Source organism: Ochotona curzoniae, unplaced genomic scaffold, assembly GCF_017591425.1.
Source record: "Ochotona curzoniae isolate NIBS_2020 unplaced genomic scaffold, NIBS_Ocur_1.0 contig_64, whole genome shotgun sequence".
NCBI lineage: Eukaryota > Metazoa > Chordata > Mammalia > Lagomorpha > Ochotonidae > Ochotona > Ochotona curzoniae.
Genome location: NW_024466502.1, coordinates 43147967 through 43175836, shown reverse-complemented (window position 1 = coordinate 43175836; position 27870 = coordinate 43147967). Strand labels below are relative to the sequence as shown.

At 37.4% G+C, this 27870-nt stretch overlaps 1 protein-coding gene across 7 annotated transcripts in view; it reads left to right on the top strand.

The window, feature by feature from the left end:
- The window catches only part of ZC3H13 (zinc finger CCCH-type containing 13), a 64057-nt gene that overhangs the window by 22802 nt on the left and 13385 nt on the right, over positions 1 to 27870 (top strand). For 6 of the 7 annotated variants that reach the window (XM_040991386.1, XM_040991383.1, XM_040991385.1 and 3 more), the window contains 8 exons: positions 3015 to 3212; positions 9059 to 9366; positions 11970 to 12425; positions 15359 to 15550; positions 19951 to 20515; positions 22599 to 22702; positions 23066 to 24265; positions 24977 to 25492. In XM_040991386.1, the coding sequence (XP_040847320.1) occupies positions 3015 to 3212; positions 9059 to 9366; positions 11970 to 12425; positions 15359 to 15550; positions 19951 to 20515; positions 22599 to 22702; positions 23066 to 24265; positions 24977 to 25492 (3539 nt within the window). Of the gene's footprint in view, positions 1 to 3014; positions 3213 to 9058; positions 9367 to 11969; positions 12426 to 15358; positions 15551 to 19467; positions 19552 to 19950; positions 20516 to 22598; positions 22703 to 23065; positions 24266 to 24976; positions 25493 to 27870 lie in introns of all 7 variants that reach the window. The other variant, XM_040991380.1, reaches the window with a different exon arrangement.

Sequence of the window (27870 nt, the reverse complement as noted above, 5' to 3'; positions counted from 1 at the left end):
CTAGTGGTATGAGTATTTACTTTCAATTATTGTAGTGGCTAGTTGAAGAAATAAAAATAGAAATATGATCAAATAAAAATGCAAATGATTAAATATTACTACACTGAGAGGCTAGACAGGAGGCTTTTCTAAAAAAAGATTTATTTATTTTTATTGGAAAGTCAGATTTATGGAGAGAAGGAGACACAGAAAGATCTTTCAACCACTGGCTTACTCCCCCAACTGACCGCAATGACCAGAGCGGAGATGAGCTGAAGCCAGCAGCCAGGAACTTTTCCAGGGCCTGCTACATAGGTGCAGGGTCCCAAAGCTTTGGGCCGACCTCAACTGCTTCCCAGTCCACAAGCAGGGAGCTGGATGAGAAGTGGAACAGCTGGGATATGAAGTAGCACCATATGGGATCCAGTGAGTGCAAGGCGAGGACTTAGTCACTAGGCTACCGTGCTGGGCTGTAGATAGGAGACATTTTTCACGTAATATGACTCTGTACTTTTTATACTTAATTTTAAAAAATTCTATTAAAGGCAACATTTTATGTATTTCATCTATATAATTCTAAGATAACCATACTTATTCTTATCCCCCTCTTGCTCTTTTTTTTTTAGTTTTCTATTAAAGCACTTTCAATTTATTTTGCAATTACAAAGTTAATGCACCACTAAAGTTGATGTTAAACAACTAAAATATGGGCCCGGCGCAGTGGCGCAAGTGGTTAAAGGTCCTCGCCTTGCACGCCCGGGATCCCATATGGGCGCCAGTTCTAATCTCGGCAGCCCCGCTTCCCATCCAGCTCCCTGCCTGTGGCCCGGAAAAGCAGTCGAGGACGGCCTAAAGCTTTGGCACCCTGCACCCGTGTGGGAGACCCGGAAGAGGCTCCTGGCTTCGGATCGGCATAGTATCGGCCCGTTGCGCTCACTTGGGGAGTGAATCATCTGACGGAAGATCTTCCTCTCTGTCTCTCCTCTCTGTATATCCGCCTTTCCAATGAAAAAATAATAAAAATAAATCTTTAAAAAAAAAAACAACTAAAATATAACAAGATCATTGTTCTGTGGGAACATAGACAGTGACCCAAACAATAGTCAATTCATAAGGTGTTAGTTTCATTCTTAATTTTTTGTATTCTGCTAGTTATCACATGATTCAGAAAATATAATACTCGATGCATTTGATTTAATAAAGTACATACACTCTTTTTGTTTAAAATAAAAATAAATGGCCTAAAACCCTCCTCTTTGCAATGTTTGATCTGTTGGAAAAACCTCTCAAACTCTTTAACTATTAATTTTTTCCTTGTTTCTGGAGATTCCAACCCTACTTCAGACTCCAGTTCCTTTTTTTTAGATGGTTATACGATCTTACTGTTTAGTTAATGTAATATCTTCCCCTAGACAGAAAAATACATGTTCATTCACTTCTCCTGTTAATTTTATAGTTGCTGCTAGAGAAATCTTAAAGATCCCAGTTGATTGACAAACTCAGTGAATTCTACTTTCTGTGGAATGAAATTCAGACTCATTAATGGCAGTCATGCTTCAATTTTACTGTTTTCACCAATATTCTTGTCTGCTTTTTTCTACCTTTTTCTTCCCCATTCCCTTCAAACTCTAGCAGTATTTCCCATTGAGTTTCTCCTTTTGTCATCGGACATAAATTCTTTTTGTTTATGAACCCATCAAGTTTTATATATGCCTTCCTGTTAATATTAGTTGCTTTTTGCATTGTATTTCAACTGTGACATGTATATCTTAAAACTTCTAATAAATTTAAGCTCCGTGAAAATTGCGATTTGGAGGGTTCATTATTCTGTTATCCCATAGCACTCTCTTTACATATAATTTTGCATTATAATAAAGCATTCGCTAAAGTTGACTTCATCCTCTTTCTTAGTACTAAGTCAGTATTGTAGAGGATAATGAAAGGATTGAATTATAAAGTGATGCAGTCTTTTCTGTTTGTTCTTAGTTTCGTTTTCTTCATATAACCTCTTTATTAGTAACTCATCCTTTGGTTTACCTGATTTAACCATTATGTAATTGACCTTAAAATATACCATTAACCTAATAATAGGAGAAAAAGGACCTGAAAAAGAATCACATTAATAATACAAAATAAGCACTTGTTATTTATTTTAAAGATTTTCTTTTTACATTTTTATTGGAAAGTCAGATACACAGAGGAGGAGAAATGGAGAGAGATCCTCCATCCCCTGGGTCATTCTCAAAGTGGCCACAGTGGCTGGAGCTTAGCCAGTCCAAAGCCAGGAGCCAAGAGCTTCTTCTGGGTCTCCCACATGGGTGCAGGGTTCCAAGGCTTTGGACCTTTCTCTATTGCTTTCCCAGGCCACAAGCAGGGAACTGGATGGGAAGTAGTGCAGCTGGAACACAAACTGGTACCCATTTGGTATGCGGTGCATGCAAGGAAAAGACTTTAGCCACTAGGCTACCATGCCAGGCCTAGTGGTGCTTTCTTGTGCTTCTGTATAAGGAAGCGAAACAAGAGATGTGGATGACAGGTTAATTCTGTGTTAGAAAACTCCAAGAGATATGGTGTTAGAGAACTTATAGACACTGGAATACAGAGCATGCAGAAAGGAGAGGCAAAGATCTTCCATCCACTGGTCTCTCTCCAAATGGCCAAAACAGCCAGAGCTGAGCTAATCCAAGGCCAGAAGCCTGGAGCTTCTTTCTTAGTCTCTCATGTGGGTTTAGGGGCTCAAGGACAGAGCTATTTTTGATGGCTTTCCCAGACCATAAACCCAGAGCTGGGTTGGAAGTGAAACAGCGAGGATATGTAGCAGCAATGGTATGGAATGGTGTTGGCAAAATAAGTAGCAAGTACATTAAGTCTGTGCTCATTTCAATGAATTATTTATGAATATGGGTTACTAACATACATATAGTAAAAGCCAAGTAATCTAAAGTAAAGCCACCATTGTTAAGACACTTAGAATTTTTCCTTTTCACTTTCCAGAAATATTTGGACCTCTAATGATAGGCTCTTGTTATATTTAGGAATTCAAAAAGCAACCAGAGTAAAAAAAAAGGACCACGTACTCCTAGTCCACCTCCTCCAATACCAGAAGATATTGCTCTGGGGAAAAAATATAAGGAGAAGTATAAAGTTAAAGATAGGATAGAAGAAAAACCGAGAGATGGAAAGGACAGAGGACGAGATTTTGAAAGACAGAGAGAAAAAAGAGATAAACCCAGGTAAGTAGGCTTGTATGTTTTAACATTACTGCTCTATAGAATCTACATTGTTTATTTTTCAGAAGTTTTAGGCCTTTGTGTAATTGAAATTTTTTGTCCAGCTGTGTGTATGTGCTTAATTCCAATAATTGGTCATGGAAATTCAAATAACATTAACTTTCAGATTTTATTTTTGAAATATTTATTGGTGATGAGCACATGAACTTTATTATGTTAATCATTTTGAGTTCAGAATTCTGGAACATTTCCATCTTGTATGTAAAATTCTGTACCCTTCCAGCAATAACTCATCTTTAGCCCATTACCCTCAGCCTTAGTAACCATCTTTCTGCTTTGTGTTTCTGTGAATTTGAATGCTTTAGTTATCTCATAGAAGTGAAATCCTGTAGTACTTGTGTTTTGAGACTTATTTCATTTAGCTTATTGTTTTCAGTATTGTAGCATTTGACTAAATTTCCTTCTGTTTTGAGGCTGAGTCATAATATTTCATGTGGCATTCACTGCGTTTTGTTTATCCATTAGTGGGCATTTGGTTTGCCTCCACCTCTTGGTTATCCTGTGATTGCTGCTATGAGCATGGATTTGCAAATATCTTTGAGTCCCTACTCCTGGTTCCAATTCCTATTTCTTTGGATACTTGAAGAGGTTTCAAAAAGTTTGTGGAACATTGAATTAAAAAATGATGTATGTTTTCCATTATCGTTTGAAACTCTCATATAGCCAGAAGTGAGATCACTGAAATGCATTGCTTCATTTTCACAGTTGTTTTCTAATTTTCATACTGCTGTTCGTTTTTGATTAGAAAAAGTACTTTTTGATTAGAAAAATACTTTATATCCTTTCAGTCTTGAGTAGCTGGAACTTGTTTTGTGAACTAATGTGATCTTTCCTGAAGAATGACCCACATGCTTTTGAAAAATGTGTATTTTACTCTTATTCGGTAGAGAGTTTTGTAAATGTCTGTTAGGTCCAGTTGGTCTGTAATGTCATAGAAGTGTTCTGTTTTTCTTAAAATCTCCCATTTGGAAGATAATGAATGTTAACCTTTTGATGAAAATGGAATTCAAACAGCTGGACAGTGAAAGACCCAAGGAACTTCTCAATTTCTGTTCTTTTTGAAAAATAGTGTGATTGTTTCAAAGTTTAGAATTTTGCTCACCTGCATTGACTAATTTAGATTTTTTCGAGAAGGCTTGGTGGGTTTTTTCCCTTAGTTTAGCATAGAAATAAAAAGCTGAGGGCCCGGCACAATACCATAGCAGTTAACGTCCTTGCCTTGAACACACCAGGATCCCATATGGGCTCGGTTCTGATCCAGGCAGCCCTGCTTCCCATCCAGCTCCCTGCTTGTGGACTGGGAAAACAGTGGAGGACGGCCTAAAGCCCTGGGACCCTGCACCCGCGTGGGAGACCTGGAAGAGCTCCTGGCTCCTGGTTTCAGATTGATTCGGCTCCAGCCATTGCAGTCACTTGGGGAGTGAACCATCTGATGGAAGATCTTCCTCTCTGTCTCTCCTCCTCTGTATATCTGACTTTCCAATAAAAATAAATAAATCTTTAAAAAGAAATAAAAAGCTGAGAATGACTTGGATAGAGTTTTGTTTGAGAAATCACAAGGTGTACGCGTACTGAAAAGGGAAAGCACTTCCCAGGCCCGGGCCCGGAGGTGGGGTGCCTCTTGAAAGGAGAGGTTTTCGGGGAAAATGTTCCCAATTGGTGATTTCTCAACCAGTTAGGAAATGGCTAGATAATTTTTTTTATTAAAGATTTATTTATTTTTATTGGAATGTCAGATTTACAGAGAGAAGGAGAGACAGAGAAAGATTTTCCATTTGCTGTTTGCTGATTCACTCCCCGAGTGTCCGCAATGGCTGGAGCTGAGCTGATCTGAAGCCAGGATCCTCTTCTGGGTCTCCCACTCATGCACAGGTCCCAAGCCTGCTTTCCCACGCTACAAGCAGGAGCTGGAAGGGAAGTGGAGCAGCTGGGACATAAACCAGTGCCCATGTGAGATGCTGGGGCGCATACAAGGTGAAGACTCCAGCCTCTGGTCTACCGGACAGAGCCCTGCTGGGCAATTCTCATGCCACCCACTTGAAAGTGTGGCAAGAATTTAGCAGGTATAGGTGGTTTCAGACTGTGATTTAATAAATTCTTTTTAACAACAAATGAGAAAATTTTCTAAGTTTGTAAAAACAAGCAACAGAGGCTGGCATTATTGTGTGGGTTAATCTGCAGCTTGTGACTTGGACATGCTGTGTCAGACTGGCTGCGCCACCTCAGATCCAGCTGTCTGCTGATGCTCCTGGGAAGGTAGTGGGAGACATCCAGTGGGTGCAAGATCCCTTCCTCTCTCTCTGCCACACTGCCTTCCCTATAAATAAAATATACATGTCTTTAAAAAATAAAACTAAAAACATATGGCCTCTTAATTTTTTTTTAAGATTTATTTTTATTATTTTTTTATTGGAAAGGCGGATATACAGAGAGGAGAGACAGAGAGGAAGATCTTCCGTCCGATGATTCACTCCCCAAGTGAGCGCAACGGGCCGATGCTAGGCCGATCCGAAGCCAGGAGCCTCTTCCGGGTCTCCCACGCGGGTGCAGGGTCCCAAAGCTTTGGGCCGTCCTCGACTGCTTTCCCAGGCCACAGGCAGGGAGCTGGAAGGGAAGCGGGGCTGCCGGGATTAGAACTGGCGCCCATATGGGATCCCGGGCGTGCTAGGCGAGGACCTTAACCACTTGCGCCACCGCGCCGGGCCCGGCCTCTTAATTTTTTGAAATCTATTTTCGTACTACTAAAGATATTTTAAAATAAAAATTTGCTTTGTAATACTTGATTTTATTATAAAAAGTCAGCGTAGAGGCAGTATTTTTCCAGGTTCATGAAATTTATGAAATGCATACGGATTATGTAGGAACACAGTCTCTTTTTTTTTTTTCATTTTTAATTTGTTTCCAGGTTTCCTTTTTTATGAAATTAGTATTTCATCAAAAAATTGAGATTTTTCCTTCTTGAGTTATAGGGTAATGGAGAATGCAGAAGCTTCCAAGTTAAATAAATAGGAAATTTTTTGGAAGACATGGAATGAATATGCAGGTTTTCAGGTGAAATTATTTGCATTTTGAATGAGTTTTCTTTTTTATTTTCACATTTTTTCCCCCAAATCAAGCATACTTTAATTATTCTCACCATGCTACTTTATATCCTTTGTTATAGCAGCATTAAAAAAGCTAGTCAGGCTACAGGTCACTTTTCCCTAAGTGCTGTAAAATATAGTCTTCCTGTTGATGTTATAGATTTTCTTTTTATGTTATTGAACATCTCTTCATTCAGTATCATTTTTACTTTATGTGAATTTAAGATTTTACCTGTGGTTTTTTCCTTCAGATAAGAAACCAATCAGCTCAATAGTGTAAGAGAATTTTGGGCAAATTCCTTTGCTTAGAAACAAACCTTTCATATAATCAGAAAGGAAGTGGGTCCAGGTTTAAGTGGGCTTACGTTTATGGCTTGACCCATCTTATTTTAGTAACCAGAGAGGCCTTTTTTTAGTAACTGGATCTTTTATCTTTCTTAATGATTAGACTTTTAAAGATAACAGAAACAAAAATGTAAATTGAGTCAGTTTTTAAATGCATTTTTCCCCCTAAAAGCTAATTAAGAAGAAAATATTATCAAAATGCTGAAATACCAATACTGGACAACCCATTAGCATTCTGGCTTTAATATGCCAACTTGATTTTCATAAGTTTGAACTGAGCTTTTTTTCTTTCATACTGTAGATGTGAAGCTTAAATAGAAAGTGATTAGATTATGCTGAGGGCTTTTTTATCTCTGAGAGATGGTATGTGTAAAACATTTAATTTCTTAGGTTCCGTTATAAACTAAACTATTATAAACATCTTTTAAACAGTTTTAAGTCTACACCACAAAACAAACTGAAAACTAATCGAACAATCAGTTTAAAGAGACTTGGTTTTTGTTTGTTTGTTTCATTAATTTAAGTAGCTCTGAGTTATCTGGAGCCTAATCACATTGAGATTGTAAAGAGATGATGGAGATTTTTCTGTTCAGTAGGTTACATTTGAATGCCCATTTATCATAAATGATTCTCCAAGTCTGGTTAAGACTTATTGAGCATTTTTCCTAGTATCTCTAATAAATTTTACTTAGCGTCAGTTAAATTCTAGTGACATTAAAAGCTACAGAATTACAGATAATTAGATGTTTAGGACAATGTAGTGTTCTAAGTAGCATATGTCTGTTTTTTAAGCAGCTGTTAACCAGAAAGTGTTTTTGTTTATTTGCTTAACTTCTTTTTCTGCAGATGTTTGTAATATCTTGGATCATTTTCCTAACTTACTTACTTGTTTCAAAGATTTAGAGCATTTATTGAAAAAAGGTCTACTAAGACGTCATTTTTACACTAGATCCTAGCCACAAGACCGAGAAGTGATTAGGGCATCATGTTTAATCTACATGGATTGAGGTGGTTATTTTTGGCTGGGATTTTTGCTTCTTAGGGGACATTTTGTAATTTGGAATAATTTTTTTATAGTCACAACCTTGTGGGAGAGATAATCTTTATCATAAGCACTAAATGGCAATTCCACAGTATGTTGACTGGAACAGCAGAATTTTTAAAAAATAATCATCTAGCCCCTGAAGTGAATACTTTGAAGAATATGGTACTTTTCTAAACATGTAATGTTTAGAAATGTTACATTTTGAATATTACTGCTGCAGCCAGTTAAGCCATGGTTTGCAATGCCAGTATTGCATATGAGCATAAATTGAATCCCAACTGTTGATCTAATTCCTTGCTGATGGAAAAAGCAAAAGAAGATGGCCCACGTGCTGGTGTCCCTGCAACTGAAATGGGAGACCCAGATGGATTTCTGCAATCCTGGCTTCAGCCTGGCCCAATCTCAGTTGTTACCGCCATTTGGGAAGTGAATCAGGACATAGCAGATTGAACTCTCTACCCATTCCCTCCTTCTCTATCTGTAACTCTGCCTTTAAAGCAAATAAAGCAAATCTTTTAAAAATAGGAAAAATAAACATTAGTTGTGTTTGTAGTTATTCACAGGTTTGTGTACTCCAGCTCTCCATTCACACACATTGTATGTGTTTGGTGTGAACAGTGCCTGGGAGCAACATTCTAGGAGGCATCGAGCTTGTGGTTCTAAGTTGCTTCTCTGGTAGCAGTGAAAAATGCTTTGAAGGAAAGGGTAAAAGCCTTACTTAAACCAAGAATTGTGTGTGAACTAAGTCTCAGTTTAGTTAATAAGGAAAGACAAATTTAAATATAAACACAGTATATACTCTTGTCCTTTGCTTAAGCATAGAAATCTTTCATAACCCTACATGTCAATCAAGGAAGAACAGACGTTTTGTTTGGCATACCTGATGAAAGTTTACTTTTTCTGAAAGCCAGGAGTTTACAGACTTTTTTACAGCTTTCTTTCTAGAACTCACTAATACATTTTCTCAATAATTGTTGGTGAGTTTTCCCTCTCTAATACTTACAGTGTCCTAGTGAATCCCATACTTCGTCTATGATTTAAAGAGAATATTGCTTGGGAAAATGACAGTGTGTCTTGATAGCTATGCTTGGGAGAAATATATTGCATATCTCTTCTAGTTCTGCCATTTTCAATTAACTTGAAAATTGTTCGCATATTTAGAAGGCTACTTACTTAAAATTTTGTATTTGAATTAAAGTTTGTCCTGAGGTTTATTTTTTTATATACATTTTAAGTCTTAACTTTTGCTCTCAGTTTTTTGGTTTTTAAAGCAGTGAATGCTCTTGAACACATTTCTTCCTTTGTTTTCTTTCTAGGTCTACTTCCCCTTCAGGACATCATTCTCCTATATCTTCTAGACATCACTCATCTTCTTCACAGTCGGGATCATCTATCCAAAGGCATTCTCCTTCTCCTCGTCGGAAACGAACTCCTTCCCCATCTTACCAGCGGACACTGAGTCCACCTTTACGGCGCTCTGCTTCTCCTTATGCTTCGCATTCCCTGTCTTCTCCTCAGAGAAAGCAGAGTCCTCCACGACATCGCTCCCCAATGCGAGAAAAAGGGAGGCATGATCATGAGCGAACTTCGCAGTCTCATGATCGGCGTCATGAAAGAAGAGAAGGTATGTTTAATGTTTATTTTTTCATAAAGTTCTTTTCATGAAATGATTAAAAAATTGAACATTCAGATTTATTGCCGTAAGAGATGAAGGGGGATTATGCTATATTAGGTATTCCAGGATGGAGTTGTTTACAGGCACCTGGAACTGCTTAACAGCACAGGAGTGCAGCTTAGAAATACACACAAATGGGCATTTAGAAGTATGCTAAGTTAGTGCTCTGTAGGGAAGCTGCTTTACTGAATACCCTTGAGTTTAAGGATTTTTAGCCATGTGACATCTTGAACGTCCCTTCCAGTTGTTAAGTTAATATCTAATAAAAGGAAAGTGGGGCTGGCAGTGTTGTATAGTGGGTTAACTGTGGCTGCATTCTGTATGGGGACCACTTGGATTCCCAGCTGTTCTGCTTCTGATGCAGCTCCCTATTAATGCACATGGGAAAGCATTAGAAGATGATCAAGTCCTTGGGACCCTGCCACTCATGCAGTAGTCCTAGGTGAAGTTCCACACTCCTTGCTTTGTCCTAGCCTCGCCCTGGCTGAATCATTTTGGGGCAGTAAACCAGCAGATGGAAGATACTTTTTCTCTAACTCTGCCTTTGAAATGAAATGAATGAATGAATGAATAATATCGAATAATGAATGAATAAATATTCCTTAAAAATTTTTTTCTGTCTCTACCTCTCTGTATCACTCTGCCTTTCAAGTTTGTAAATAAATCTTATCAAAAAAGTCAAGGAAGAAAAGGAAAGAAGCAAACCAGGCAGTGGGACTTCAGCATATCAGAAGTGTTTTATTAAAAAGATAAAGCCTGGGGGAAGCTATCCGAAGTGCAGCTTAAGCCAAGTAATCATTTCTTGGTGTTACTCGTTTAAAGGGAAGGAAGTAAGCAAAGCAGTTTAGCTTTCTAAATTCCTGGGCATCATATTAACTTCAGATTTACCATTTCCTGGCAATACATCCTAATAACACTCATCTATTTTTGTAAATCTTATTTAATAAATATTTTTCCTAACTTTTCTTGAATTAGTTCTTGAGCATAGTGTCCACTCAGGAAATACTTGACTAACTGCAAAATTTCTGTTTAATATTCATTTTAAGGGCTTGTTAATGAGTGTAGTATGGAGATTTCCTGTGATGGATGTTGAATTTAGTTATTCTTTTGATATCAGCAGTATAAGCAGTAATCAAATGTTAAATATGGAAGAATTGGGTTCTTTTATTTAGGAAAATGATTAGTGTTGAGGTAGAGCTTGGGAAAAGCATCTGTTTTATGGAATTACTCCTTATATACAGGATTTTGAACATTTTTATAGAGTACCTGATAAAACATCAACCTAGTAATGTTTATTCAACATGAATAAGATGGGAAAATTTTCTTAATACTTAAGCTATTACTTTTAAATAGTATTTAACAACTAGACTTGACCCAGATTATAGTGTATTTTTAGTGATTACTCTTTGAAGGGAAACTATTATAGTTAAACATAGTAGTGAAAGGGAAGTTGCACTTGAGTTTCCCAGAAGTGCTTTTTTATGGTAACTGCTTATCTTACAGGAAGGAGTTTATCTCAGTGTAGTTCTTTACCTTTTCCAGTAAGAGACACATTCTTGTTCCTCTGTTTAGATGTCATTTTCCAATTTCAGTGGAAGGTCAGGTAAGTTGTGAAAGTAGTCAACTTTATGTATTGTAAAGCCAGTTTGGAAGTATTGTGAGCAAAACATTTGGTGTTTGGGTTCTTGAGAAAGTAAATGGACCTAGTTACTGGAGGCAAAGAGAAAATGAGGCAGAGTTGTGATGTTTTAGTCATAAAGTTTCTGTCATTGCTTAAATAATCTTAGACTGAGACTGTTCTAAAGTAGTAAGAGGCATTTTGCAGAAGATTCTGATTAAAAAGGACAGGGTTTATTCTTTGGTATCTTATTGTTACTTCTCTGACTTTGTATCATATTTATGTTATAATCAGTTTGTGCCTTTTCTGTCATGCCTAAAGAGTAATTTCTAATCTTAGAAAAATTGATTTTGGGTCTCTCTTTGGCTATGATTGGTTAGCTTATCAGTGATGTTCATTCCGATTTTTTTTGAACTGTGGAAATATGGAAGGAAATAGTGTAAGTAGAGAAAATTTTAGAAACCGTTACATGAATGAGCTTGATACGATTAAGCAGGCTAGAAAAGAATGAGAGTGAGTAGTAGCACTGCCAAGCAACCAAGAATTATTCACTACTGGCAAGGCTTTAGCATATTTGACATGGCTATATGTGATCCACTTGAGCCTAACACTTGATAGGTGTGATTGAAAGTATTGTGCCTCTTGATCTAAAAGTGATTTTTTTTTAAAGTCAGTCATCAGTAATTCAAGACCAATTTATTTATGAATAGGATGGGGCAGGAGTCATTCAGAGTATCTAATCAGAAGTGTTGTCATCAATTGTGGTCAAATTGTCTGAATTTCAGTTACAGATAGTTGTAACTTTTTAATTACCAATGTCTTCTTCCCTTTTTCTGTGAAGAAAATAATAGTTTTTAAAGTTGTCTATTGTATGTTATCTAGTTCCTTGAAAAATTGTAAAAGGAATTAGTTTTTTTCCAAAATTTTGTTACAGATACAAGAGGCAAAAGGGATAGAGAGAAGGACACAAGAGAAGAACGGGAGTACGAACCTGATCAGAGCTCTTCTAGAGACCACAGAGATGACAGAGAACCTCGCGATGGCCGAGATCGGAGAGATGCGAGAGACCGAAGGGAGCTGAGAGACTCCAGAGATATTCGGGACTCCAGAGAGATGCGGGATTATAGCAGAGAAACCAAAGAGAGCCGCGATCCTAGAGACTCTCGGTCTGCACGCGATGCTCATGAGTACAGAGACCGCGAAGGGCGCGACGCTCACCGGAAGGAAGACACATACCAGGAGGAATCCCGGAGCTATGGTAGAAACCATTTGAGAGAAGAGAGTTCTCGTGCTGAAATGAGGAGTGATTCCAGAAATGAGCCTCGAAATGAAATTAGGAGTGACCGCATGGGCAGAAGTAGGGGGAGAGGCCCAGACATTCCTGAAAAGGGTAAGATTTTTGACTTTTCAATCAGTGAACTGTTTCTTGAATGCTTATGAGGGAGGTATTGAATTTCTTAGGATTTGTTAATATATTATTTCTTACACTTGTTATCGTTTTGTCAACGTAACTTTTAATTTGAATTTTTTATCTTTCCTGTAAATTCACAATCAAAATTACTAGTTAAAGTAGCCCGGTATGGTAGCCTAGCGGCTAAAGATCTCACCTTGCACATGACAGGATCCCATATGGGCACCAGTTCTAATCCCGGTGGCCCTGCTTCCCATCCAGCTCCCTGCTTGTGGCCTGGGAAAACAATCAAGAATGGGCAAAAGCCCTGGAATCTCGCACCCATGTGGGAGACTTGCAAGCTCCTGGCTCCTGGCTTTGGATCTGCTCAGCTCTAGCCATTGCAGTCGCTTGGGGAGTGAATCAAGGGACAGAAGATCTTCCTCTCTGTCTCGCCTCTGTATATTTGCCTTTTCAATAAAAGTAAATCTTAAAAATTATCAAAACATAAAGAGACTTGACCTAGACCCTGTAATTGGTTGCATTCAGTCTTGTTTCCCATTTTAGCTAAGATGAAACACGTAGGAGGTAGGTGGCTGTCAGGCATAAAAGTATTGTGCAATGTTCTGCCATTATACAAGGCTGAAATTACATAGTTTAAGCATGTCTTAGTAGGTTGATCACTTTTGGATAAAGTTTACTAGACATCGTTTTTTTAAAATAGTAATTTCTTAAAATAGAGAAAAGAATTTATACATTCCGTAGGTACAATGTCAGGACACCCAAATGTTCTTTACTTTCCTCCTCTTTCTCAGTCCCACCTCTCCCACCTCTCTTCATCAGTTTTTGCAGGACGTAATTTTAACCAACTCTATATTCACAAGCTGAATTTGCCACCAACCATAATTTTCAACAAAATAAAAACCAGGATGATCTTGACTCCACATGAGTGTAAAGCAAAGGATGAAACTTACATTCACACCCAAAACAAACATTTCATGCTAATGCATATTTTTGTGTTCTATATTAACTGCCACATATCAGAGGAAGCATATGATATTTGTCTTTTTAAGAATGACTTACTTCATTAAGCATAATTTCCATTTTGTTGGAAAAGATAGGATTTCATTTTTAAATGGCCAAGTAGTATTGTATTGTGTGTATATATGTGCCACATTTTCTTTTTCTACTTGTCAGTTGATGAACATATTGGCTGATTTTGTATCTTAAGAATATTGACTTGAGCTATAATAAACAGGGTTATTTGAATAACTTGTTCCTATATTAATTTCATTTTGTTTCAGGAGTTGGAGTTGGATGGCTGGGTTGGATGGCAGGTGTATTTTAAGATCTCTTAGAAATCTCCATATTGTTTTCTGTAATTGCTGTACTAGTTTACATTCCCACCAGTGGTAGATTAGGGTGCTTTTTTTTCATACATCCCCACCAGCTTTTATTGTATTTGATTTTTGAGTGACGGCCGTTCTAACTAAAATGAGCTGAAACTTCATTGTGGTTTTTATTTGCATTTCTCTTGTCTAGTGAAGCCGAGCATTTTTTTGTGTGTGTGTGCCTGTTGGCCATTTAAATTTGATCCTGTGAAAAAACGCCGGTTCATGTCCTTTGCCCATTTCTTGACTGGATTGTTTTGCTATTGTTGAGATTCTTCATTTCTTTATACATCCTGGGTTTTAATCCTTTGTCAGTTGCTTAGTTAGCAAATATTTTCTCATTGTTTTGGATGTGTCTTCACTGTGTTTGCATTTGTCTTCACTTCCTTTGCAGTGCAGAAGCGTATTAGTTTAATGTAATCCCATGTATCTGTTTTTGTCATTATTGCCTATGCTTCTGAGGTCTTTTTCAAGAAGTCTTGTGCTATGCCAGTGTCTTTAAGAGTTTTCTCGATATTTTTCTGTAATAACCTGAGGTGTTGGGTCATATGCTTAGAGTTAATTTTTGTATAAAATGTCAGGTACGTGTCTTATTTCATATTTCTGTTCACATGGATCCACCTTTCCAAGCATTGCTTTTTGAACAGATTGTCCTTTCTCCAGGAATTGATTTCAGTTTTTAAGATAAGTTTTTTAAAGATTTATTTATTTTTATTTGAAAGGTAGATTTACACAGAGGAAGAGAGACAGAAAGAAACATTTTCCATCCTGGTTCACTCCCCAAAAGGCTTTAACAGCCAGAGCTGGGAGTATCCAAAGCCAGGAACAAGGAGCTTCTTTGGGTCTCCCACATGGGTTCAGGGACCGAAGGACCCAAGACATCCTCCCCTGCTGGGAACTGGAATGGAAGCGAAACAGCCAACACTAGAGCTGGCACCCACTTGGGATTCTGGCCTTGTGGGCAGGAAGATGAGCCTATGAGCCACTGTGGCTTTTTTGTTTGTTTGCTGGGATAGCAGGCAGCATTTCATTCACTTTGCCATAACACTGGTCCCAGTTTCCCACATCTTTTAGAGATGCCACTTGATATTGACACAATACCTTCACTCTGTATTTAAAAGTTTTCAGCATAAACTAAAATTATTCAAAATATGGTCATATTTCATATTGCTTTCATGATGTTTCTGTGAATTAGATACAAAGTAGTATTTTAATGTTTGTTTTATTGTTTTATAGTTTTCTTGCCTTGAGACTCCATAGTGACTTTTTTTTATAGATGGGCAAAATGGAACACAGCTTTCTCAAGTCAGTCATTACACAACTTGGATGTTCTCAGCAAAGCCTAATATTCCTTTCAATAATGGTTACCACTTTGGAATATCCGGTAAAGTGACTGTTTTATAGGAGAAAAAAAAATTATGACTGGTGAAACTTGTTGCATAAAGTGTCTGGATTATAAACAATTATGGTTTATGTTGTTGCTGTTGTTGTTGTTGTTGTTATTATTATTATTATTATTATTATTATTATTATTATTTTTAGGAAGCCGAAGCACAAGAGGCTCTCAAATGGATAGTCACAGTAGCACTAGCAACTATCATGACAGCTGGGAAACTCGAAGTAGCTATCCTGAAAGAGACAGATACCCCGAAAGAGACAGCAGAGATCAAGCAAGGGATTCTTCTTTTGAGAGAAGACATGGAGAGAGGGACCGTCGTGACAACAGAGAGAGAGGTTTGTCAAACATGATTTTGTTGATTAGTACCAGTATCAAATTGAGGATTGGTTTTTAATATTTATTTATGACCTGAGCTTGATGATACATTTTATTGAAACTCTTAGAATTGCTTATGCAGTCGTCTTTGTTCTTGTTGTAGGAAATATTATGTAAGTAAATAGCTGCCGGTACTGGCAGCAGAGTGCAAGAACTGTGCTGTCATCTTAACCAAGCAGCCTACAAGTACCCTTTAAAGAATGCCATCCCAGGCAGTTCAGGAAATAATGTTAACCATTTACTTAAGTATTATCTATGCCTACTTCCTCATTAGCCATGATCCATAGAGTACTATGAGGGTTGCCAGAGAAGAGAGAAAAGGAAAGAAATGATAGGGCTAGGACTTGGTTCCAAGAAGCATTTACTAATATCCTGGCCTGAGATTGTATAATTTTGTATTCTTGTATGTATTAAACTAAAAGTTTTCTATAATTGTGTTAGATAATTTCTTGAGGAAATCAGTCTTGAAGTAAAATTACTAGAAAGTATTTAAATGCTCTAAGTACCTTGTTTGAAAAGCTTGTATTGTGTATCTGTATAAGGAACCTTAAACATTTTAAATCAGTCTTGTCAAAATTTTACTATCCTTGGCTGATTTCTGAAGTAATATTCATTATAATACCGAGAACAGTATAATATGAAACGATTGACCACGGAATTGAATATTGATGGTTCTCATGTGTGCTGAATCAAAAAGTTAATTACTGTATCTTGAGATGAGTCATAATAGAAATAAAATAAAGTTTCTAAGATACCATATGTGTCTGGCAGAATAAATAAGATTAAGAGATAGGAGAGTTGGTTGGATTAAGTTCATTAAGGTAAGCCTGCTGCATTTGGGTCAAAAAAAATGAGGATTTTCCCAGCCATAGATAGAGCTAAAATTTATTCAGTATTGATATCTGAAAGTATTTCTTTCAGAATTTTAACTTGGCTCTTTTTAATACTGCATCCTGATAATGCTTTATTTATCTGTGTTTGTGTGTATGTGTGTGTGATATGTACCTCACTTTCCTTTTTTCTGTTTTCTTACTCTTGCTTAGATTTGTCTCTTCTTCTGCATGAGTTCTATAACAACATTTGGTTTCACTCCTGTATATATTTAGTTTAACCTGAGCTGCAAGAACTAAATAATAGTTGTTTTACATATATTCTCAGATTTTATTTTTATAATATTCCCAGGAGATTAGGTATTATAAAATGATCCATATTTTACAGTTAAATAATTGGGTTTAATTGAAATAAGTTCCAGAACTGGATTTAGACTGAGGTCATTTGACCACAAATCGAGTTCTCTTTCTGTGTTAGTTTGCTGGAACTACTTCAGTAAATGTCAGGTGTATGATTGAAGTAGGAAAATATATTTGAAGCCAATAAAATAATGGTCTATTCTACAAATGTTTATTGAATGAACTCATGCTATGCAGTTTGCTAGGTATTCAGACTGCAACAATTTTGGCCTTAAGTTTCTGTAAAGAAATTTTGTCCATAAGTTTCTGTAAAGAAATTGATGGAAAAAGAGGAGGCCCCCCACCCCCACCAAAAAAAAGAGGATGGTTATTGCTGTCAAGAGAATGAAAAACCTAGATAGAAATAAAAAATAAGAGAGGGATTTATTTACTTGAAAGTTTTATGGAAAATTTGAGAAGATATTTATACATATGTATAAATACAAGAGAAGAAGCTTGTTTTTGGAAATTTAAAAGTAAAAGCATGCTGTGCAGAGGAAAAGTATTATGTGCAAATTCCTTAATGGGGAAGAGCATAGCAAGGCCTGAGATATTGGAGGAGGCTGTTATGGCTGGAGGATGGTTGAATAGGAAAGAACAATAGACACTGGATACAGAGATGTGCACGGGTGTCTTATTCTGTGCCTGAGGGTTTATATCTTTTAATTTTTCTCAATCTAATAGTAAAAATAAAACTAAATGTGTGGCAAATGCTGCTGTAATAAGTACTGTGAGGAGATAGAGGAGCGAAGGCAATTCTAAGGAATTTCCAGAAAGCTGCCTAAAGAAGTAGTATCTGAATCAGGGCCTGAAAGATATAAAAGAGTTTGCGAATAGGAACAATGGAAAAAACACTTTACAAGGATATGCATGACACAAGGACTGAAAGAAAGCTGAATTTTAAAGGAGTGACAAATTGTGTTGTTGGAATAGTATGGTATAAATGGTATCGAAAGAAAGAGGCTAGAAAAAAGGGCTGATGAGAGACCAAAGGCCAGATTGTGAATGATCTAGCAAGTCAGAATGGAAATTTTGAATTTAATAACCTTTTTGCAGCCTACAAGATAATTGCTTTCAAGCAACTAGAGGAAATAGAGTTTAATCAAAACCAGTAAAAATCAAGTAGAAGACTAGAAACAAATACCTATCAGTCAGTCTGTTGATGACAACCTGTGTAAGATCTGATCAAGGTCTAAGTTGATGTATTAACTGGAGAGATTAGAAAAAGAGAAGGAATAAAGAAATATTTTGGAAATGAAATTGGTGGGAATGTGGGCACTTAGATAAGTCAGAGATTGCATTTTTCATAAATAGATTTGCCATTCGTCAAGATATATACCTGAAGAGAAACACATTTTTGAATACCTTTTGAGGCAAAGAAGTGGAAGAAAGTTCAATGATTAGCAGTGTTTTAAAGCCTTGTCTTTTTAGAAAAATAAATGTAACAGAGTAAGGAAAGTAGTAGAAAGGAAAATAATGAAATTATTATAACTAGAAATTTGAAGAATCAATTCCTGTTAGTTTCAGTATTGAGTGTGTTTCAGGTTGTTTTGTAATCATTGAGATTCTAGTTTGACTCCAAAACTAAGAAATCAGATCGTCTAAAACATGGATAGATACACATTCTGGAAATACAAGCTGATGTACAATAAGAACCATTTTAAATATAAGGTGGTTTCAGCTAAAATAAAAGGATTTGAAAAAATTGACTTCTAATCTTATTGTACCATCTCTCACTTTGGTGACAAGTCAACCTCCAGGCCAGAATTTCTGTTTTTAAGAGAAATGGAGTAAGGAAATCCCAGGCCCTTGGAATTGTACCAAAGAATTCAAAATAAAAAAAGAGAGAGAGAGAGAAATGGGGAGAAAGGAATAGGAAGAGTTTTATTTTTATTTAGGTTTAAAATTCTATGAACTTTTGTACCTGGGTCTTTTGATGAATTCTTAAATTTTTCATCAGAGATAGGAAGAGAACTTTAAGTTACCATATAGAACCCTTCCCCAGAAATATCCGAAAATTACTCTGCTTGATGAGTTGATGTTAACTATTATGCTTAATAGCCTATTGGTCATATTGCATTCTGACCTTTATTGACTAGCCAATAGACATTATTATTAAGCAATATAAAAGTTAAAACATCACAGTAGCCTGGGGGGTAATGCTGCATTTACTTTTCAGAAATGACTGTCTCTCTGGAAATATCCATGCCATCTTCTTACACCTTTTAAGATCCTAGACTAATCTCTTACTCAACTAGACATTTGGACAGTATGCATTCATTTTCTCTGTGTTTATGTGATTTATGTGTAGATGGGGGGGTTATAAAATGTGATGAGATCATTAGTTAACATTTTAAGGAAATAGCTCTTTATCTGAATAATCATTTATATGATTAAATGAAACTATTAATAGTTATTAATTATAAATATATCATTAGTATGAACCACTTTTTACATTTATTTGAAGATTGGTAGATATTAATACCCTTAACATTCTAGTTTATAATAGAGGATTGATTATTGCAGCAACAGATTTTGACATGTTTTGTTCTATATTTTCCTCACATAATAGCTGCACTTTGATGTGTATTTATTTTGGCCTGAAATTAGAGGTGTGACTTACGAGGGAAATTTTTTTTTTCCTTCAGCTCCTATGTTCTACACCTCCTGCTGCCCCTATCCTTTGCCACCAGTGTTCTCAGGTCCTGCTGGGGGGACAGAGAAGATCAGAGGTGAAGGGTAGAGATGGCAGAAAGTGGGGTTGGAGCAGCGGGCTGGAGGTAGGGTAGGGAGCATGCAGAGAAAGATCAAAAGTTGATCAGTGGGAGGGGGGCGAGGGGGGCAGGTGGGGAGCAGAAAAATCGGTAGTTAGAAAGCATAAAATTATCTTTAAGAGAAAATATTTTTAAAAGGTCTAAGGGTGATTGTATTGTTTGATTAATTAAAAGTAAATGTAGTGTCTGGTTTTATGGTTTTTTTTTCTTTTTTTCTTTCTTTTCTTTTTTTTTTTTTTTTTTTTTTTTTTGCTGGTGTGACTCTATACATAGATAAAATTTTAAATTTGCCATGCTGTTTTTACCACTGGGTTATCTGTCAAATTAATCACTGACAAAACTTGATTTTCATTGTAGATCAAAGACCAAGCTCACCAATTCGACATCAGGGAAGGAATGACGAGCTTGAGCGTGATGAAAGAAGAGAGGAACGAAGAGTAGACAGAGTGGATGATAGAAGAGATGATAGGGCGAGAGAGAGAGAGCGGGAACGAGAGCGGGACAGGGAGCGGGAGCGGGAGCGGGAACGGGAACGGGAAAAGGAAAGAGAGCTTGAAAGAGAACGAGCTAGGGAACGGGAGAGAGAGAGGGAACGAGAAAAAGAGAGAGAACGTGAGAGAGAGAGAGAGCGAGAGCATGATAGAGAGAGGGAAAGGGAGAGGGAGCGAGACAGGGAGAAAGAGCGGGAGCGAGAGCGAGAAGAAAGGGAGAGGGAAAGAGAGCGAGAACGGGAGCGAGAGAGAGAACGGGAACGGGAACGAGAGAGAGAGCGAGCTCGAGAAAGAGAGAAAGAACGAGAACGCCAGAGGGATTGGGAAGACAAAGACAAGGGCCGAGAGGGCCGAGAGGAGCGCAGAGACAAGCGGGAAGATGTCCGAGAAGAGAGGAATCCCAGGGACGGCCACGAGGAGAGAAAATCAAAGTAAGAAGGGCACATTGGCGTTCGCAAGTAGCATCTCAGCAAAGAATTCACAAAATTTTCTTTCATACTTCTCAGTATGTCTCTTACTTCCTCAGTCAAATACCTTTGATCTATCTTGAATATTTCAAGTGATCTAGGAAAAAAGAATTGAAATTTTTTTTTCTTTTTAAGATCTATAAATTTTATTGGAAAATCAAATATACAGAGAGGAGGAGAGACAAAGAGGAAGATCTTCCGTCTTCCGTCTTCCGTCCGCTGATTGACTCCCCAAATGGCCACATGGCTGGAACTGAGCTGATCCGAATCCAGGAGCCAGGAGCCACTTCTGGGTCTCTCACATGGGTGCAGGGTCCCGAGGCTTTGGGCCATCCTCAACTGCTTTCCCAGGCCACAAGCAGGGGGTTGGATGAGAAGCAGAGCTGCAAATATGAGATACAAACCAGTGCTCATATTCCCAGCCTGTGCAAGGCAAGGACTTTTAACCACTAGGCTACCATTCCCTGCCTGAATTTTTAAATTTGATTTTTGCATCCAGCAGCAGTATTATTACTCCCTTTTGGCAGCTGTATTTTTGATGGCACATAGGCTTGCTTAACTGTTGCATATTTTATTTTACATAAGAATTCATAAAATGATAGTATCAGTAGACTAGTGTCTCATCATCTCCGGTTTATAGCTGGTTAATGGTGTTAACTAGTCACCAAGAGATGCTTCCTGTATCATTTCTGATGATAACAGTGGAGTCACATTCTGGATCTGTGAGAGCATTCACAGTAGCTTAAGTGAGGGAATCCTTGTAATTACTGAATGACCGGAGAAAATGAGAGAGACGTGATTATAGTGGATTACTGGGATTCAAAGACATCTCTTGGAATCTCGTATTATGTATCTGGATATACATTTTCTTATTTTTCTTTTTCTTAAGCCAAAAAGAACTCAGTTTGCCTAGGTATTGGGCAAGTGAAGGATTAGCTTTTGCTTGGGCTCATGCGACTATATTCGTATTGTCAAAATGCCTGCATAGTATCTGATCGCTTCTCTTTTATCCTATGTTTATTCCAGTCTGACAATTGTTGCTAACACCTTAATAATAAACCTAAGAATTTAGCACCATTTTCTGTGTTGGGGCTCGCATTTGTTGAAAAGTAGACAGTAACTAGCTTGAGTCGATCACTGGCCATGAGAATTCTGAACTGATTTAGTCAGTTTTGGGGTTTTAGAGGCACAAAGCCAAACTTTCTGGAGTTAACTATGTTTTTATACAGCTACTAGGATAGTACCATGGTTAAGTTTTCTAAAACAGAGGGAGTAGTGTATGTGTCTCTGATTTTATTGCCCCTGCTTCAGCTCATTTGTCTTGGGTTGGGTACCACTTCCTTGCTTTATGCTGTTCCACCGTCGCTGTTTCAGGTTAGGCTTATGGAAAACAACCTAGCACAAATGTGTAGTCTGCTCTCTCTGGGACTTGGTTGTTCTTTAATCTATTTGAATATGTTCTGCAGTAGATCTAAAAAGAGGATTCAGAAGCTAAGTTTTATGTACATATATCCATGTTGTGGCTGCCACTGGCCTTCTGATATTACTATTTTCTGTTTCTTGAGATGACTCATTTTCCTCACATTTTCTGATGAAAATGCTCAGGTTCAGTGATTACATTCCATTGCATAATAAGTTGTACTATGACTTATTTGAACTCAGCTTTTTGGCTCTGAAGTCAGAGCAAAATTGTTTTCTAACATAAGATTGATAAATATTTGTATTACTTTATTGATTTCTCAGCTGCATGTTACCATCTTATAGTATTTGAATCTGACAGTTTTCAGCTGACTGATTTTTCTTGTATTACTAAAGAAAGAAAGTGGCTGAGTGCTTTATGTTTATGGCTGTAAATTCTTAGCAAATGAAGTACAGAATTTTTATTGAAGATGCTAAAAACTATTTTGTGATTCAGTTCTAACAATATTGCTATCCTGCCATTGACTGTTCTAGTTGTAATTGAAAAGTATGTGTAAAATAACATATCAAAGAAATTTGTCTTTCACTGCATGGAGTTTTATGAATCACATTTGCTTGCCTCATTTAGGAAACGCTATAGAAATGATGGCAGCCCCAGTCCTCGGCAGTCACCTAAGCGTCGGCGTGAACATTCTCCCGACAGTGACACCTACAACAGTGGTGATGATAAAAGTAAGCACAGTCTCTTTTCCATTTCTCTGTATTAATTTGTTCATATGTAACCAGCATATCATCCTTGGACATTAGTCAGAACTCAAGGCTTTAAAATGTTTTTTTTTTCCTCTTCTGCTTCTGTATATCTCATGTGACTAAGATGTATATTAAAAATAGTCTATCTCAGTGTCTGTGTCATTTTCTTCTATTTGTAATAAAATTATGCTATTTTCAGCTGAAGTCATTGCCATTTAAAAACGTAAAAATGAAGTAAGAGATTTGCTTATTACTATTATTATTATTACTATTACTCTTATTTGAGCATAATATGCAGTGTTTGTTAACCGGTGGATGTGTGATTACTTTTTTCTTTCTGTAAAGATGAGAAACACAGACTCTTGAGCCAGGTTGTACGACCCCAAGAATCACGTTCTCTCAGTCCATCACACCTCACAGAAGACAGGCAAGGTAGATGGAAAGAAGAGGATCGCAAACCAGAAAGAAAAGAGAGTTCAAGGCGCTATGAAGACCAAGAGCTCAAAGAGAAGGTTTCTTCTATGGATAAACAGAGAGAACAAGCAGAAGGCCTGGAAAGCTCAAGAACACGTACACAAGACGTTACAGGACATCACCAGTCTGAGGATAGAGATATATCTGATCGAGCTCATGATGAAAATAAGAAAAAAGCAAAAATTCAGAAGAAACCTATAAAGAGAAAGAAAGAAGATGATATTGGAATAGAGAGGGGTAACCTGGAGGCAGCATCTGAAGATGGGCAAGTATTTTCACCAAAGAAAGGTCAGAAGAAGAAAAGTATCGAAAAAAAGCGCAAACGATCCAAAGGTGACTCTGATATTTCTGATGAAGAAGCAGCACAGCAAAGTAAGAAGAAAAGAGGCCCACGGACTCCCCCTATAACTATTAAGGAGGAATTGGTTGAACTTTCCAATGAAAAGAATGGCATTTTGGGGGATCCTCAGAAGAAAGAAGATACAGCATTCAGTGACTGGTCTGATGAGGATGTTCCTGACCGAACAGAAATGACAGAGACAGACCACATTGCCACCAATACCACTCCTGGTGGTACCCCTTCTCCCCTATCCTCTCTTCTTCCTCCCCCACCTCCTATGGCTACTGCCACTGCTGTTGCTACTCCTACTCTGGCCACCACTGCTGCTGCTGCTACCACCTCTGCCACCACCATTTCCACCTCTGCCAGTACCACCAATACCACTTTTGCCAATGAAGATTCACATAGAAAATGCCACAGAACAAGAGTGGAAAAATTCGAAACATCTCATGTTACTATGGAAGACACACCACATCGCAAGCCAGTAGATCAGAAGAGGAGTAGCAGCCTTGGGAGCAATAGGAGTAATCGCAGCCATACGTCTGGCCGCATGCGCTCACCATCCAACGACTCTGCCCATCGAAGTGGGGATGACCAAAGTGGTCGAAAAAGAGTGCTGCATAGTGGGTCAAGGGACAGAGAAAAAACAAAAAGCCTGGAACTCACGGGAGAGAGAAAATCCAGGATTGATCAGTTGAAGCGTGGAGAACCCAGTCGAAGTACTTCTTCAGGTAATATGATTATGATCTAGTCAGCATTTCTTGCGATGGTCATAGCTAATACAAGTTATATGTAGTTATATATAATTTAAGGTAATGCTAAATTGGTTGTTTTATTTGTTGTTGTAAATTTTATGAAAGTTTTTTGGCTGTAAATTTTATGAAACTCTTTTTTGTTGCTGTAAATGTTACTTGTTACCAGTTTAATGCCATCATTAAAACAGGTGCATTCAGTGCTGTTAATTATTTTCATATCAAGAGTTTAATAGTATATGTTGATGGAAGTTTATGTGTTCACATTTGTTAATAATGCCCATTGGTTCCTGCTGTGCCTCCTATGGACACAGCTCCCTGTTTGGTCATAAAGAAATAGGAGAGCAAAGAGAAATCAAATAGTGAAAATCATCAGTTCTATTACCTGCCTAACTATTTTGTGTACTCATTACTTTCAACATATTTTGTAGTTATAAGAAAACATTTTTAACATTATTTAGCATATTATTTGAGAGAGGTTGATTTTTTTTTCTCTTAAAATTCAGGTCCTTGATATATAGAAATAATACATATGAGAAGTGTACCAGAATGTATAGAAAGAATGGATAGTACAGAGATATGTGTAGAATAGACAAAATCATGGATTGGTTTTAAAGAACCTCCCAGGTTAAATATTTTGTTTCTATATTGTCATGTATTAACTCTTTGAATATGTTGTGTTTATTTTAGATCGCCAGGATTCAAGAAGCCATAGTTCAAGAAGAAGTTCTCCTGAGTCAGATCGACAGGTCCACTCCAGATCTGGGTCATTTGATAGCAGAGACAGGCTTCAAGACCGAGATCGATATGAGCATGATAGAGAGCGCGAGAGAGAGAGGAGAGATACACGGCAGAGAGAATGGGAACGAGAGACCGAAAAAGACTGGACACGGAACAGGGACAGAGATCGATTACGAGAGCGAGAAAGAGAACGAGACAAAAGGAGAGACTTGGACAGAGAAAGAGAGAGGCTAGTTGCTGATCCCATTGAAAGGGATAGGGACAGAGACAGAAATTTTGAGAGTTCTTCTCAAATAGAATCTGTGAAACGCAGTGAAACAAAACTGGACAGTGAACATGAAAGAGACTTAGAGGGCAGTTCACGGGAGCCTGTTGCTTTGGATAAAGAAAGAATGGATAAGGATCTGGGATCTGTGCAGGGATTTGAAGATATGAGTAAAGCTGAAAAAATGGAGAGTGTGGAAGGTGAGTGCCACACCTTTTTATGCGTTGTACTGCTTCATTCCATTTCAGATTTCATGTGCAACAAATATTTTCTTTGGCTAGGCCATCTACTAATAGGAAAATTGACTCCATTCTTTTATTTTTTTCCATGATAGTTTGTAGTATACAGATTCATTCTTCTGTCATCTTCCCTCCCAGTTTTCTCCCTCCATTATTTTTTTCCCATTTTATCATAGTAATATAGCCCCTTAGTACAAGTTACAGGTGTAACTTTCTGATATTTAAATGTATCATGACATGAGAAACAAAAATAGAAACCTAGTATTGTAATGTAGAGGTGTAATAAATTGCATTAGGAGTCCTACTTTTATTTGGAAGTAGAGGTGCGTGCTGTATAGTACCTTTACTTCTCAGTATGCTGGTCTCCCTTATATAGTTAATGTATATGGCTGTGTGTGTGTTTACATATATGTATATATAAATATAGATGTTGTACTTTGCATATTAACTGTCTTATACCAGAGAGAACTACAGTATCTGTCCTTTTGGGACTGGCTTACTTTACGAAGTGTAATTATTCCCAGCTGTGACCATTTTATTGTAAACAGCAAGACTGCATTTTTTATGACTGAGTAGTAGTCCATTGAGTAGATGTAAAGGTTTTTTAACCATTTTTCTGTTGCTGGACATCTGAGTTGATCCAAGGTCTTCGCTATTGTGAATTGTCCTGCTACAAATATAGCAGGCTGCAGGTTGCTCTCTTGAATTAAGGTTTTGTTTCCTTTGTGTATATTCCCAGAAATGGGATGGCTGGGTCTTAAAATAGATCAGTTCTCAGTTGTTTGAGCACTCTCCATACTGACTTCCAAAGTGTTTGTACTAGTTTATATTCCCAGCAACAGTAGATCATGATACCTTTCCCCCATATCCTTGCCAACAATTGTTTTGCTGATTTCTGTTTGTAGACCATTCTGACTGGAATTAGGTACAACCACATTGTAGTTTTTAGTTCTATTTTCCTGATAGCTAGGGAACATCAGTGCTTATTCATGTGGCTACTAGGCTTTTTAATTTCATCTTTTGAGAATTATCTGTTCATGCCCTGTGCCTGTCTCTTAACAAAATTATTTGTTTTGCTATTGTTGAGTTTCCAAAACTGTAAATCTTAGATATTGATCTCCTATCTGTTGTAGTGTGCTAGCATGCACAGATTTCCTCCCATACTCTTGGATACTTCCTCATTTTATTAACCATCTCCCTTGATGTAAGAAGCTTCATAATTTGATGTAGTCCCATTTGTTTATTTTGGTTTTAATCGCCTGTGCTTTTGGTGTCTTTTCTAAGAAGTCTTTGCCGATGCCTATTCCTGGTAGGTTGTTCCCTGTTCTCCTCTAATAATTTGATGGTGTCTGGGCATGGGTTTAGATCCTTGATGCATGTAGAGTTTATTTTTTTATTAAGATGAAAGGTAGGAGTCTCTTCTTACTTCTGCAAGCAAATACCCAATTTTCCCAGCAGCATTTGTTGAAGAGACTGTTTTTTCTCCATGGGTTATTTTCAGTTATTATTAGGTTGGTTGGCTGTAGATGTATTGTTCTTGTGGTTTCAGTTTTGTCTATTTCCTAATTTTAGTTGTTTCTGCTTTTTGGGGTTAATTTACTGTTGTTTTTCTGGCTCCTTCAGATGTATGATTAACTTGTTTACCTGGTGCCTTGCTTGTTTTTTGATATTTGCACTAATTGCAGTGAACTTTTTTAGCACTGCTTCTGCTGTGTCCCATAAGTATTGACATGTTGTATTGATACCTCCAATTATTTTAAGGATTTTAAAAATTTGCTTTTTGATTTCTTCTTTGACCCCTTGTCCATTCAGTAGCATGTTGTTCAGCTTCCAAATGTTTTCATATTCTTAGTATTTTGACTTGCTGCTCTCTAGTTTCATTTCCTAATGGTCTGAAAAACGTGGTATGATTTTGATTATTTTGAATTTGTTGAGGCTGCCTTATGGCCTCTAATATGATCTGTCCTGGAGGAGGTTCCAGACACTGGTGAAAAACAATGTGTATTTTATGTTAGGAAGAAAGGTTCTATATATTATGAATCAGGTCCATTTGTTCTGTTGTATAAGTGAAATCTTATTTCTTTGCTGAGTTTCTTGAAGTTAGTGGCATGTTGCTGTGCAGCAGCAAGGGAAATGGTGCACAGGGCCGTTAATTACACACAAGGACTGCTGATTGATGGTCAATAGCCAAGGTTTATTAACAGTTAAAGACTTTTTTTTTAAAAGATTTATTTATTTTTATTGGAAAGACGGATATACAGAGAGGAGGAGAGACAGAGAGGAAGATCTTCCATCCAATGATTCACTCCCCAAGTGGCCTCAATGGCTGGAGCTTAGCC